The sequence below is a fragment of the Diceros bicornis genome, chromosome 32 (assembly GCF_020826845.1).
Source record: "Diceros bicornis minor isolate mBicDic1 chromosome 32, mDicBic1.mat.cur, whole genome shotgun sequence".
In the NCBI taxonomy this organism is placed as follows: domain Eukaryota; kingdom Metazoa; phylum Chordata; class Mammalia; order Perissodactyla; family Rhinocerotidae; genus Diceros; species Diceros bicornis.
This window is the reverse complement of record NC_080771.1, coordinates 38,173,158-38,185,863: the sequence shown is the minus strand read 5'-3', so window position 1 is coordinate 38,185,863 and position 12,706 is coordinate 38,173,158. Positions and strand designations below refer to the sequence as shown.

The 12,706-nt window shown below is 54.2% G+C and overlaps 1 protein-coding gene across 4 annotated transcripts in view; it reads right to left on the bottom strand.

The window, feature by feature from the left end:
- Positions 1–12,706, bottom strand: part of SPIRE2 (spire type actin nucleation factor 2) — a 34,062-nt gene that overhangs the window by 8,162 nt on the left and 13,194 nt on the right. For all 4 annotated transcript variants that reach the window (XM_058528525.1, XM_058528526.1, XM_058528529.1 and 1 more), the window contains exons 3-10: positions 8,808–9,164; positions 5,823–5,903; positions 5,550–5,714; positions 4,990–5,076; positions 4,657–4,759; positions 4,372–4,541; positions 3,515–3,704; positions 1,910–2,049 (exon numbers count right to left, since the gene is read on the bottom strand). In XM_058528525.1, the coding sequence (XP_058384508.1) occupies positions 1,910–2,049; positions 3,515–3,704; positions 4,372–4,541; positions 4,657–4,759; positions 4,990–5,076; positions 5,550–5,714; positions 5,823–5,903; positions 8,808–9,164 (1,293 nt within the window). The remainder of the gene's footprint in view (positions 1–1,909; positions 2,050–3,514; positions 3,705–4,371; positions 4,542–4,656; positions 4,760–4,989; positions 5,077–5,549; positions 5,715–5,822; positions 5,904–8,807; positions 9,165–12,706) is intronic.

The window sequence follows — 12,706 nt, the reverse complement described above, 5'->3', positions numbered from 1 at the left end:
ACTGAGATGAGGCGTCATGGAGGGCACTAGCCTGTGGGGTGCCACAAAGACAGGAGCTGGATAGTGTTTTCTGTTTCAGGTTTTCAGTGAATTATCCTCTTTAGGGTTGCTGAACACCTGCTAGTGTCTGGCACTCGAGGAGAACCTGGGACCCCTGTGCTCTTCTCCACTCTGACCTGAAGCATCAGGTCCTCTGGCTTCTGATTTCTGTTTCCAGTAGCCTGATGGTGCTGTTTATATTTGACCAATCCCACTCTCAACCTTACAGGTGTTACACTAACTGCACACATGGCCAACAGGTCTCATGTTGGGTGCAGAGACCAGCAGGCCACCCCTCAGATGGGGCTATGAGTACGTGCTCAGGGCAGAGAGGAGATCACTGAGGTCATCCCATGTTTGATAGCAAAATCTCTCAGAAAGCACTCGCAAGATCTCCGTTGAACAAACACTTACGGGACTTGTCATTTAAAATGTGTCCCCCAGTTCCTTGACATCCCTTCCTTCAAGAAGTGGGCCTTTCCATTCCCCTGAGAATGGGCTTAGTTACTCACTTGTAATGAACACATTAAGGTGGAAATGACCATGTGTCCTGTCTAAGATGGGGTCATAAAGACACTGGCTTCTGCCTGGCTCTCTCAGAGACCACGTGCTCTGGGGGAAGCCAGCCGCCATGTTGTGAGGACATTCAAGCACCCTGTGGAGAGGTCTACGTGGGGAGGAACTGAGGCCTTCCACCCACAGCTGGGTGGGGAGCCACCTTGGAAGCGGTTCTTCCAGCCCCAGTTGAGCCTTCAGATGAGACTGCTGCCCCTGTTGACATTCCAGCTCTAACCACTTGAGAGGCCCTGAGCCAGAAACACCCAACTGAGCCACTCCTGGACTCCTGACCCTAGAAACTGTGTGAGATAAGAAATGTTTGTTGTTTTAAGCTGCTAAGTTTTAGGGTAATTTTTTTTTTTCCTGAGGAAAATTTGCCCTGAGCTAACATCTGTTGCCAATCTTCCTCTTTTTGTATGTGAGCTGCCCCCATAGCCTGGCCACTGACGAGTGGTGTAGGTCTGTGCCTGGGAACCAAACCCAGGCCGCCGAAGCGGAACGTGCCGAACTTAAACACTAGGTCACCAGGGCTGGCCCTTAGGGTACTTTTTTATGCAGCAATAGATAACTAATACAGGACACAAAGCAGAAAACCTCACCTTCAGGTGGGGAATATCAACATTAATGCTGCTTTACGTTTACGTAGCACTTATACCTTTCTGAACATTTTAACATCTGTCCTCATCTGATCCCCTTGATAAGACTTCAAAGAACCGGTGAGGACTATACACCACTGACGCCCTCCATGCACCCCACTGATGCCCTCCATGTGCCCCAGGGCCCCTGCGGCCCCCAGCATTTCCACTACCTTATCCTTTTGATAAAATCAGACACCAAGGCTCACGTCCAAAATGGGGGCCTCAAAGCATCAGCAAGTGTCAGCTCTTCACAGTTACAAGTCAGACAAAATTTACAGCTAGGAAACGGAGGTGCAGAGAGGGCAAGAGCACAGTGGCAGAGTGGAGGCCGGGGTCAAGGTCTCAACCCAATGAAACACTTTCCTGTCACATCATGCTGCCTACCCTGACGCCTAAAAGGCACAGGCGTCCACGTTTCTTATCTGTCCTAACCCCACAGAGATGGGACTATGAATCTGTCCCCTTAGCCTGGAGGCCACAGAGCCCAGAAGCCCAGAAGGTGGCAGCAAAGACCAGCCTCTCCAGATACAGCCGCAGACGCAGCCACACCTACCAAGGGAGCCACCACCACTCCTGCACAGGTGCTGGGGCCTTGTCCTGGGGAGGAGGAAGACGAGAGTCCAAGAGGCACCCCCACCCCAGCCACCCCAGATGACAGTGCCTCCCTCACTCACCAGCCACAGGTGATTGGCGTCTGAGGCCTCGGAGGCTTCCTGCCTGTCCTCCTTCGGCCTATCCTCCTCTGTTGATCCCAGGTCACTGTGTGGGAGGGAGCTGGAGTCAGGCTGGGACTGGATGCTCACAGGGAAGGAACCTGGAGGAAGAACATGGAGGCCCTGTCAGGACAACCTGGCAGAAATTCTGGTCTGGGAGGGCTGTGCCCTGGGGACAATGGAGGCGGCCTGCCAGGCAGGAGATGGGTGGGGTGGTTTCATGGGGGTGGGGAGGTAATCAAGCAAAAGGTCAAGTAGAGAGCATGTCATGCAAGTCAGGGGCCTGTGCAGTGTGGCAGGCCTGAAGGGGCCCCACATCTGAGCCCCATGCATAGCCATGGCAGCCAGCAGTGATGCAAAGCACAGATAGCACTGGCCACGTACTAAGTCCTTCCTCCTCCATTAGTCCCACATGCTGCACTTTACACCGGAGACCCAGAAGGACAGAGAGGGACAGAGGAGGAGGGGGCAGGCTCGCCTCAACCACGGGGTCTCTGAGTCTTGAGGACAGTTTGGGGGAGACGGTGAGGTATGGAACTGGCCTGGCCTGGACCTCATCACACCAGAAATTGAATCATAACTACCAAATGGGACTATCCTGAGAGTGGCCAGAAAGCAACAGGGTGACTCAAGGTGACCTTGAGGGCAAAGAAGGGTGCCTGGACATGTCTGCTGGGAAGCAGTGGGTGGGGTGACAACCCCATGTCCTGTCGGCACTTCGTGGAGCACAGCCGTTATACCAGTGGGACTAATTCTGCATGGCCAGTAGAACTGTTCTGTCCTCTGTGCTGCCCGAGAGGGAAAGGAGCAGGCTCATGAGAAATCCCAAGTGACAGGTCAGGTTCCAGAGTGGTGTGTACTGCATGACCCATCTGGTTCACTGTAGCCATGTTTCCATTAACAGAAAAAGAAGACTAGAAGAATCTGTCAATCACTCATCCATCTTTCCATCCATCTATCCATCTACCATCTGTCTATCCATCTGTCCATGCATCTATCCATCTGTCTAGCCATCCATCATCCGTCCTTCATCCATCACCCATCCATCTATCCATCTATCCATCATCCATCCGTCTACCTACCTGTCCATCCATCTGTCCATGTGTCTGTCCATCCATCATCTGTCCTTCATCCATCCATCCATCCACCCATCATCCATCCATCAAGCATCCATCCATCCATCTATCCATCATCCATCCATCTATCCATCCGTCATCCTTATTCCATCCATCATCCTTCCTCCATCCATCTATCTAGCTTTTTTCTGTATACCACTATATTAATAGTAATTATCTCTAGGTAATAGAATCATAGGAATTTTTTTTAAGTTTTTTCTTATGTTTTACAATGAATATGGATTACTAAGAAAGTTTTCAAGTTAAAAAAGTGGGATGCCTGCCTGAGGTGATGAGGTAAGGCTAGGCTTGAACTTGAACACCCTTCTTGCAGGCATGAGCTCCTGTACCCTCTGGGTGCTGCCTGCTCAGAAGATGATGGGACACAGGCCAAGGGACACGCACCCACGGGATAGAGTCAAGGGAGAAGGGGATGAGAGGCAGCACTTGCCCTGCTCCTGGATGCTTGGCCTCCAGGCATGCACGCTGCCCACGCGGGGCTGGGATGGCTCCAACCCTCCTGGGGGCTGAGTGGCTGGCTGCAGGCCAGAGGCCACTTCGCTCCGGAGCTGGACCAGGTCGTGCTCCGAGAAAGAGCGGTCCCGCTTCAGTGTCACCTCCCCACACGGAGACTCTTCCTCCTGTGGACATACCAGACCCAGCCCTGCCCTAACCACTCTGCCCACCAGTGCCTCCTGTCCATCCCTGGACTGAGACATAGGACACAGAGCGTGGTGCTGGGTCCACTGAGGCCATGGGGCCATCCTCTACTCACTGCCCAGCCCGACTGTCCTCTGGGCAGTGGAAGCCAAGTGTCTCAAAACGAAAACCTTGCCTGAGGCCTCCAGAAAGTCCTTGGGGGGACAGGTCTGGCGTCGGGTGGAGCCCACCGAGATGGCCACTGCCCCTGGTCTTCCTGGGCTCAGAGGGCAGTGAGTACAGGACGGGAAGCCATGCCAGGACATCAACCGGGGGGCTGCTCAGCTCCTCAGCCTCAAGGTGATGAAGCACTTCCACTTCAGCCCTTTTTGTGCTGTGGGAACGGGTGGCCCAATGCCACTGTCCCAGTCACCCTTCTGAGCCACCAAGATGGGAAAGGGACCCTGAGCCCTGCCATGCCTACTTCCAGGGCAGACCCAGCCCCAGAGCAGGAGACCACCATCAGAGGAGGGTGCTGCCCACAGCCCTGAGCAGTGAACACCCCACACAGCTGGATGCCAGCCCTAGCTTTGCTCGGCCTCTTCTCACTTCTTGCCCACCGCCCCCTCCTCCTCCTGGGTCTCTTTTTAGGAATCTGTGGGCTCTGACCTCAGACGTGTTCATCTCCTCCATCTCAGCCAAGGTGGGCGCCTTGAGCAGTACCCGGGGCCGCGAGCGCTGAGCACTGCTCCCAGCATCCGTGATGGACAGGTTGATGCAGGAAGTGGACTTGATATCCCCGGAGCAGGCGTTGAGGATGCATGGCAGAGAACCAAACCCTGGGGGAGGCAGGGAGGTGGGACAGGGCAGGACGGTAGCGGGGAGAGGGAAGGAAGTAAGGGAAGGGGGTGGGGAGGAGTCTCCCATGTTCACCCCAGCCACCCCAGCACTTGCCCCCAACTGGGCGCAGCCTCCGCTCCTGCTTGATTTCCTCCAGGATCTTCTCGTGCAGGGTCCTCTGCTTCTGGGGTAAGGGGCGAAGCCTTCTCTCGGAGACCTGCAAGGAGTGTGGCAGCTCCAGGTAGGAGGGGCAGTGGGGCCATGACACGGACACACTCTGGAGCTGGGGAGGAACCCTGCCTGAGGAGTCCTGGTGACCCAGCCAGGAGGTCCTGTGTGCTCCTGTGGGGTCCCTCCCAGAACCAACCTTTGGCTACCTCCCTCAGTGGAGACTCCAGGCTGCCCTTGTTGGGGAGGCCAAGAGGGGAGGAGGCGCAGAGCTGGTACCTGCTTCAGCGGAGGCCGAGAGCGGATGAAGTCGAGGATGAGTTCGTGGGCGTCCTTCTTTACCCTGGGAGGGATGTCTCCATCGACCTGTGGGGGAAGACGGGGAGGCAGCCAAGGCTAAGGTCTTGCTGGGGCCAGGGCCACGGGAGGGGCTCACTCAGCCCTGAGCAAGGCCTGGTCCTCATACCAAACTCCCTCTCAGGCTGTGACTGTGGCCTTCAAAGCCTAACACTATCACCAGCTTCCCTGCATCTCAGACTCTTCATGTGGAAATGGAGGTCAAGGGCACCAGCCTCACAGCGGCATCAGAATGAAATGAATTCGCACATTTAAAATTCTCAGAGCTATGCCGGCATTGAACGGTACAATCCTGCAGCCTCTGGTCCTCCAGAATCCTCCACATCCCCTCTCCCTGCCCTTGTCACACTGTGTCCCCAATGCAACCGTGAGCCATCTGCTTTATTCACGTTCAAATACCCAGCTGAGTGGCACGCAGAGCAGGGACTCCAGAGCCTCTGGTGGGAGGGAGGCTCCGGACAGGTCCTCTCCCCTCAGCTCACCATGACCTTGCGCAGCTTGTAGTTCCTAGCACGGATGTCCTGCATCAGCATCTCGAAGGGCGTGAGCTGGAACTCGGTGGGCAGGGGGTTGAACTCATGCTCCTGCACCTTCTTGAGCTTCACCCCATGGCGGAGTTCCCGCATGAGCTGGACCCACAGTCGGGCCTGGGCCCCCAGGAGATGAAAACACCCTTAGTCCCAGGCAGGGCTCCCACAGGCCCTCCAGGCACAGACCCCAGTCTGTGTCCCGGGGAGAGGGGACCCATGTCTTACCCAGTCCGTGCGCCCTAGGTTGTCAAGCTCCACCAGGGGCTTCTCTGCCTGCGGCTCATCCTCCCGAAGCTTCTGCAGCATCTGTTAGTCCAGGGAAGGTGGGAGAATGGCAGCCATGGGGATGTGGGCCCCCTGCTGGTCTGTCCATCTGGGGACATTTCCATACCACACAGGCTATTATTCCACCAGCTAAAAAAGGACAAGGGGGCATTTTGGCCAAGGCTTTGGGGCTTAGAGAGAGATCAGGGGAAATCAAGCCATCAGCCTTGGAGCCACAGGGGACACTTGGTGTCCCATCAGCTCTCTGGCAGCTTCTCCCTGGCAAGGGCAGGGTGAGGGCATAACACACTCCAAGCCCCTACACAGAATCTTCTAGTTTGCAAAGAACCCACACACTTCTCTCACCTGATCCACATGCCCCAGTGAGGCGCTGTGTCCTCCACAGACAGCAGATGCAGGCAGGGAAGCCTCGCTCTCTCTCATCTGTGAAGAGCTCCCCATTTTCCTTTAGATCTCAGCCCACAGGGCGCTTCCTCAGGAACGCCTTTCTTAGCCTCTTCGCCCAGGCCACACGCACACCCCCCTCTTAGAACACCCACAGCCACTTCTCTGCACATGATCCCAGCTGGAGTTTTATGTTTATCTGCTTCTTTGATTGCTGTCTGGACTATTGGCTCCATGAGGCCAGAACCATGTTTTGTTTCTGTTTTTTCTCATCTTAATAGTCCTGGCTCCTAGTACAGTGTGGCATATGCTAGGTTTTAAACATCGGTTGAATGAATGAATAAATGGATGGATAGATGAGTGGGTGGATGGATGAGTGGTGGATGGGTGGATGGGTGGATGGATGGGTGGGTGGGTGGATGGGTGGATATATGGTAGATAGGTGGGTGGGGTAGATGGTGGGTGGATGAGTGGTGGGTGCATGGGTGGACGGGTGCGTGGACGGGTGGATGGATGAGTTACACAGCAAGTCCCAGGAAACAGAGGTATGTATTTTGTGAAGTGGGGAAAAATGCCGCCATCCTGGTGAGAGCCCATGAAGGATGTCAGGGATTGTGAGGTAACTGTTCTATGCTGAGAATTTGGGAAGAAGCTGCTAGATTCACTGCCTTCGTTTCTCTGGATCTCTGTTCTCACCAACTCCCCCTCCCTGGAGAAGCATCTGCCGTTTAGCACCAGCCCCACTCCCCCAATAAGACAGAACCAGTTAGCCTGGCTTTTGCCCCAAGCCACTTGCCAAACTGCTTTGGGATGCTCTAGAAAACTCTGCCAAGTCTCTGAGCAGCACAAGGTGTGTGATTCTAAAAATAGACCTGTGTGTGACCTGGTCCCTGTGGGCAAAGTCCATGAAGGGTGGGTCTTCCATCCTTCCTGGAGTATCTATACCTGTCCCTGGGCAGGCTCTTTATGCCCAAAATGCCAGGACAGCTGTGCCCCGTTGACAGACCCTCCTCTCACCTCCCACCACCAATTCCCTGAACTCCTCTTGGATCAACTGCTTGAAGCCGAGAGCTGTCTGCTCCCGCTAAAGAAAGCTTCCATTGTCTGGGTAAGGAATTGATCTCAGCAATAGAGCAGATGACTTCAGATCAAGAAAGACGACAACATTAAGACCGTCCGCTAATTAGAGCATTGGAAGAACATCTCCAAGACAACGAGGAGAGGGGAGGGAACACGGATTGGCCATGGGAGACTGGGAGTGGGCCAAGGAACCCCCAACCTTGGGCTATCGACTGGGCCGCAGATGAGGGCCAAGTGGCTCAAGCACCATCTCGGACTTGTCCTGTACTGGGTCCCAGGCCCCATCAATCAGAACAATCCTGAGAGCCTGCTCAGGCCCAGAGGGTCAGGGAAGCCAGTCGGGAGAATCAGGAACCAGACTCAGTTAATTCCAAAAATACTCTCTGCCACTGAAGCAAGAGAGAGTGGAACAAATTCCCCGAGCTCTCCAAAGCCTCCATTTTCTTATCTGTGAAATGCTAACGTGAGACAGGGGTCTCTGTGCGCCAAGACCCCTGTTTCAAGGAAACACCTTAGTTCCCTCCAAGGGAGAGGCTAGAAGAGTTGAGAGGAAGACTGTCAGCTCCTGACTCTGGGACCAAAAGAGGCAGGACAGCCCTGGGGGAGAAGGCCAGCTCGGGAGCCAGGTTAGACCCCAGCTGTGCCCTGTACTAGTTCTGTGACTTGGGGTAGAGCCTGCATTGGCTCATCTGTAAAATGGGCGATACCCACAGAGGGGTGGTGGAAAGTACTGTCGGACTGTCACAGGCAGGGCAAACACCTGGGCAAGTGTTCTCTCCCTCAGCTGCCCACCTCCCCAAAGCTCCAAGCACACAGCACTGTGCTTGGTCCTGAGCTGCAGGAACGGGCTGCCTTTAGCATTCTGTTTTCAGAAGGAACCAGCACCTAGAGGGGTGAGCCAGGAGGCAGAAGGCATAGCCCCCTTTGCAGATGATAACATGGGGTCAGGGAAGTCAATAACTTAGAGGCAAGAGGAGCGATGTCATGGGGCCAATAGGCTGGGAGCCAGGTACTTAAGGCCTCTGAGCCTCGGTGCCCTGTGCAAACCTGGATAAGAAGAAGGTGTGAGGGTTAAATTAAAACCTATAAAGTGTTTAGGACAGTGACTGCCCAGAGCACAGACAGTAAACTATGGCTATTCCAAGTCCTGCCCTGAGAATGTCCACTCCCTGCTGGACCAACCCATGAAAGGGAACAGACCAGCCACGCCCTGCCACCCAACTGCGCCCGACCCTGCACACAAAGGCACCTCATTGGCCTCTCCTCTTCCTCCTGCAACCCCTCCCACTTGCTCACCACCTGGGCACCCAGCCCCCTCTTGCCCCTTTTCCCCTCCCCACTCCCTACCCTTTGCCTCCTTGGCCTCCTGGAAGCACCCCATGGCCTCCTGGCCCCCACATTCTTGGCCCCTCCCGCCTGCATCCACCACACCCCTCCTTGGCACACCCTTTCTCCGCTCACCTCCTTGGCCTCCCGGACCCTCGTGAGGAAGGCCCGCAGCTCCAGTGTCTCCACAAAGAGTGCGCGGCACACGGCCTGGTAGTGGGCTTGTGCACCCCGGGGGTTGGTCAGACGTGAGGCGCACAGCCGCATGGCCTGGGCGAAGGTGCGCACGGCGCGGGGCCCACCCTCGGCCTCCTCCTCCTCCTCGGGGCCCCCATAGCCCTCGTCTGCCGCCCCGCAGCCGCCATCGTCGCTGTCATTGTTGGCCATGAGGTCGATGAGCCGTTCCAGCTGCGGGCTGAGCTCGCGCTCCTCGCTCTCGTCCAGCCCCCAGTCCAGCGCGCGGTAGATGGCAAAGCCCAACGACTGCACCATCTGCAGGACAGGGTTCCAGACAGTCACCAGGGGCTGGGCACCCACGAAGCAGGGGGCTCGGGAGAGGGCAGCGGGCCGGGCCTGAATTACAGGCTTCTAACAGTGAAATGGAAATAGCCAGCTGTCCGTGCAGAGGAATATACCATGGGACAACCAAACGTGGCAGAGTGAACAGGATGCTCCCCAAATAGCACAGCCACTGTGGAAAACAGTCTGGCAAGTTCTCATAATCAAACATGCAGCTCCCCTCCCAGGTATTTAGCTAAGAGAAAGGAAGAACCTGCATCCCTCCAGCAAGACTTGTACTGGAATGCCCATAGTGCCCACACCTGGACTGTCCAAATGTCTTCAGCTGGTGGATGATAAACGGGGCCCATCTTTACAGAGGAACACCAGGCAGCAGTACAAGGGATCAAGCCACACGGACGCGTCTCTCACACACTAAACTCGGAGTGACAGAAGCCAGACGGTCTCGATGCTACATGGTTCTGTTTATATGAAACTCTAGGTGACCCAAATATAATCTATGGCCACAAAAAGCAGGTCAGTGGTTCCAAGCCAGGGGTGGGGGAGGGATTGGAAAGGGCACAGGAACTTTTGGGGTGATGGAAAGGTCTATATTCTTTTTTTTTTCTTTTTTGTGAGGAAGATCATGCCTGAGCTAACACCCATGCTAATCTTCCTCTTTTTGCTGAGGAAGACCAGCTCTGAGCTAACATCTATTGCCAATCCTCCTCCTTTTTCCCCCCAAAGCCCCAGTAGATAGTTGTATGTCATAGCTGCACATCCTTCTAGTTGCTGTATGTGGGACGCGGCCTCAGCATGGCCGGAGAAGCGGTGCGTCGATGCGCGCCCGGGATCTGAACCCAGGCCGCCAGCAGCGGAGCGCACGCACTTAACCGCTAAGCCACGGGGCCGGCCCAAAAGGTCTATATTCTTGATGATGGTGATACATTTGTTAGAACTCATCGAACTCATTGAATGTAAAGTATACCCCAATAAATTTGATTTAAAAAGACAGACAACCTAATTAAATATTAGCTTTTAATGTAATATAACAGTATACTTTAAATCAGAGGAGAAAGACTAGCTTATTCAATAAATGGGGCTAGAATAATTGCTTAACTATACACAATAAAGTTTGACACTTGAACTTACAAAAAATGACATCCCCTCGCTTATATGTCTTAAACTGCACGTAAATTTCAATGTATACAAATTTAACTTGAAAAAGAAAAACCCAAAAAACAATTGTACCTGAATGGGGGAGGGCAGAGGGTGGGGCTCCCCAGGAACAAGTGTCTTAACGTAACTATGGGATCCAAGCTACACGCAGGGGCCCACAATGCTATTCTGTGTGCTTTGGATATGTTTGAAATTCTCCATAGTAAGTTTTTTAAAAAGCACATTAAAAATCTGTGAGTCTGCAGTAGTCAGACCTCTTAACTTAGCATTTCTCAGTTTACTTGGCAGGGAACTCTATTTTCATGGATTACCATTAACATCTGGGGAACCAGTGTTGTGTGGAGGATCTTCGTCTGCTGGAATGCCACCTGCACTCTGACATTCCCTGCTCACAAGCATGCCACCCTGAGATGGTTGGATCTGCTTGGACAAGGAAGCACCGTGTCGGATGCAGCTGAACACATGGTGACGATAATATTTCCCTTTGTGATGACAACACCAGAGATACCCACACACAAAAATGACAACAGCTCTCCTTATGGCGGGTGCTCCCTGAGCCCTTTGCCACTTCACCTTGCTGCAAGCCATGAGATAACCTCTCGACTCATAGGCAGTGGACAGAGACACAGAATATCAGGTCACTTGACTGCAGCTAGCAACTGGCCGAGCTGGACCTGGGACTGAAACCCGGGGCCAACTTGCCTTAACTAGCACTAGTTAGTTGTCTGTTTGCAAAAGTAGTTAGATAATGCATTACTAAAGCCCACTCTACAGATAACATCTCTGACTCTTGGGTCACCGTGGTAACAGGTGCTTAAGTTATTTTTCAGGAACTGAGAGTCAACTGCTTGTCCAGTTCAGGCTGGCTAAGACCACCGACTCATCAACTGGGCCTATGCGAATACCCAATAGGCGACCTTTTAACGTCAAGGGGCTGAAAACTCCACCCTCAGATCACGCTAGCACCAGCATTTTGTGAACATGGTCCTATGAAGAGGCACGAAGCACAACTATGTTTGGAGGGATAACCGATTACCTCACTTCTCTTCACCTCCAATCATGTATTCCCACACTCCGCCCCTCTATCCCACAAATATCCCTAATCCCCATTTTCAGGGAGGCAGATTTGAGACTTATTCTCCTATCTCCTTGCTTGGCTGCCTTGTGAATAAACCCTCTCTCTGCTGCAAACTCGTCATCTTGATGATGGGCATGCTGCGCAGGGGCACAATGAGACTGGTTCAGTAACAGGGCTTGGTCTGTTCTTGGCCTGTGTCCTAAGCCTTGTGCCATGAAGCAGATGGAGCCATGCCCTCACTAGGGCTCCTTCCACTCTCCGGTCCACCTGGCCTCAGTGGCCCCCTGCCTCTCCTCTCATTTCCTGCATTCCCACCACCTAGAGCCCAGGGAAACCAGCCTGAGCAGAGCCAGCAGCAGCAAGGGACGGGGTGAAGAACAGGCCTTCTCTGTCCTTTGGAAACACCTTAAAAAACACCAAGAGCCTGCAGCGTACCTGGAGGGGTCAGCCCAGGCTCAGGGGACCAGTGGGAAGAGCAAGGCTCCAATGGGAGCAAAGTTCCAGCCTAAAGTCAACAAAACCTCAGCCCATCCTTGGAGGCTGTCTTATCTCTGCTTTAGGCAGGCGAGGGTCACAGATCCAGCTCCGAGTCACACCCTAGAATCATGAGTCAGAGGGTATCAGGCCAAGGCCTAAAGGCTGGTCACACCTGACAGGTGACCACAGGACCCTAGCCAGGGCTAGGTGTAGTTCCCTGGGGCAGTGGGCTCTCTAGAGAGTGCCCCAGTGCCCCTCGGGACTACTGGGCTGGCAAGAGCCACAATTCACACAAATTTCCATCAGTTGTTTTTTGGACCAGAGGTAGGTGCCAGGAAGGATATGATGGTGGAAGTGAAATTCACACCCACTCCGGCTCTGCCCCAAAGCCCCTGCTGACCCTAGTGGTGGCTCTGACCTGGTCTCTCCAATGGAGACTCCTCTAGTGCATGGGCGGTACAGACAGAGGGGCAAAGTACGACAGCTCCCCCAGTTCCCATGCAGTGCAGGGCAGCATTCCAATCATGCCGCTCCCTCCTTCTGGTCACCGGCCTAAGCTAGCACCACAAGAGTGAAAGGGTTAACTCCAATTCCAGCCTCTTATCTGATACCTACTCCATTAAAGGCTTCTCTGTGCCCCAGCCCAAGACACTGGAAACTTCCCCTGGAAGACAAAGAGTGCTTGCTTTCCCATAAGGCAAAATCTGGGCAGCCAGCCAGTCTCAGAACCTCCAGCCCTGCCTATCCACAGACGAGGGAACCCAACAGCCCGCAGGCATGGCGGGCCAGCCTGGGGGACCAG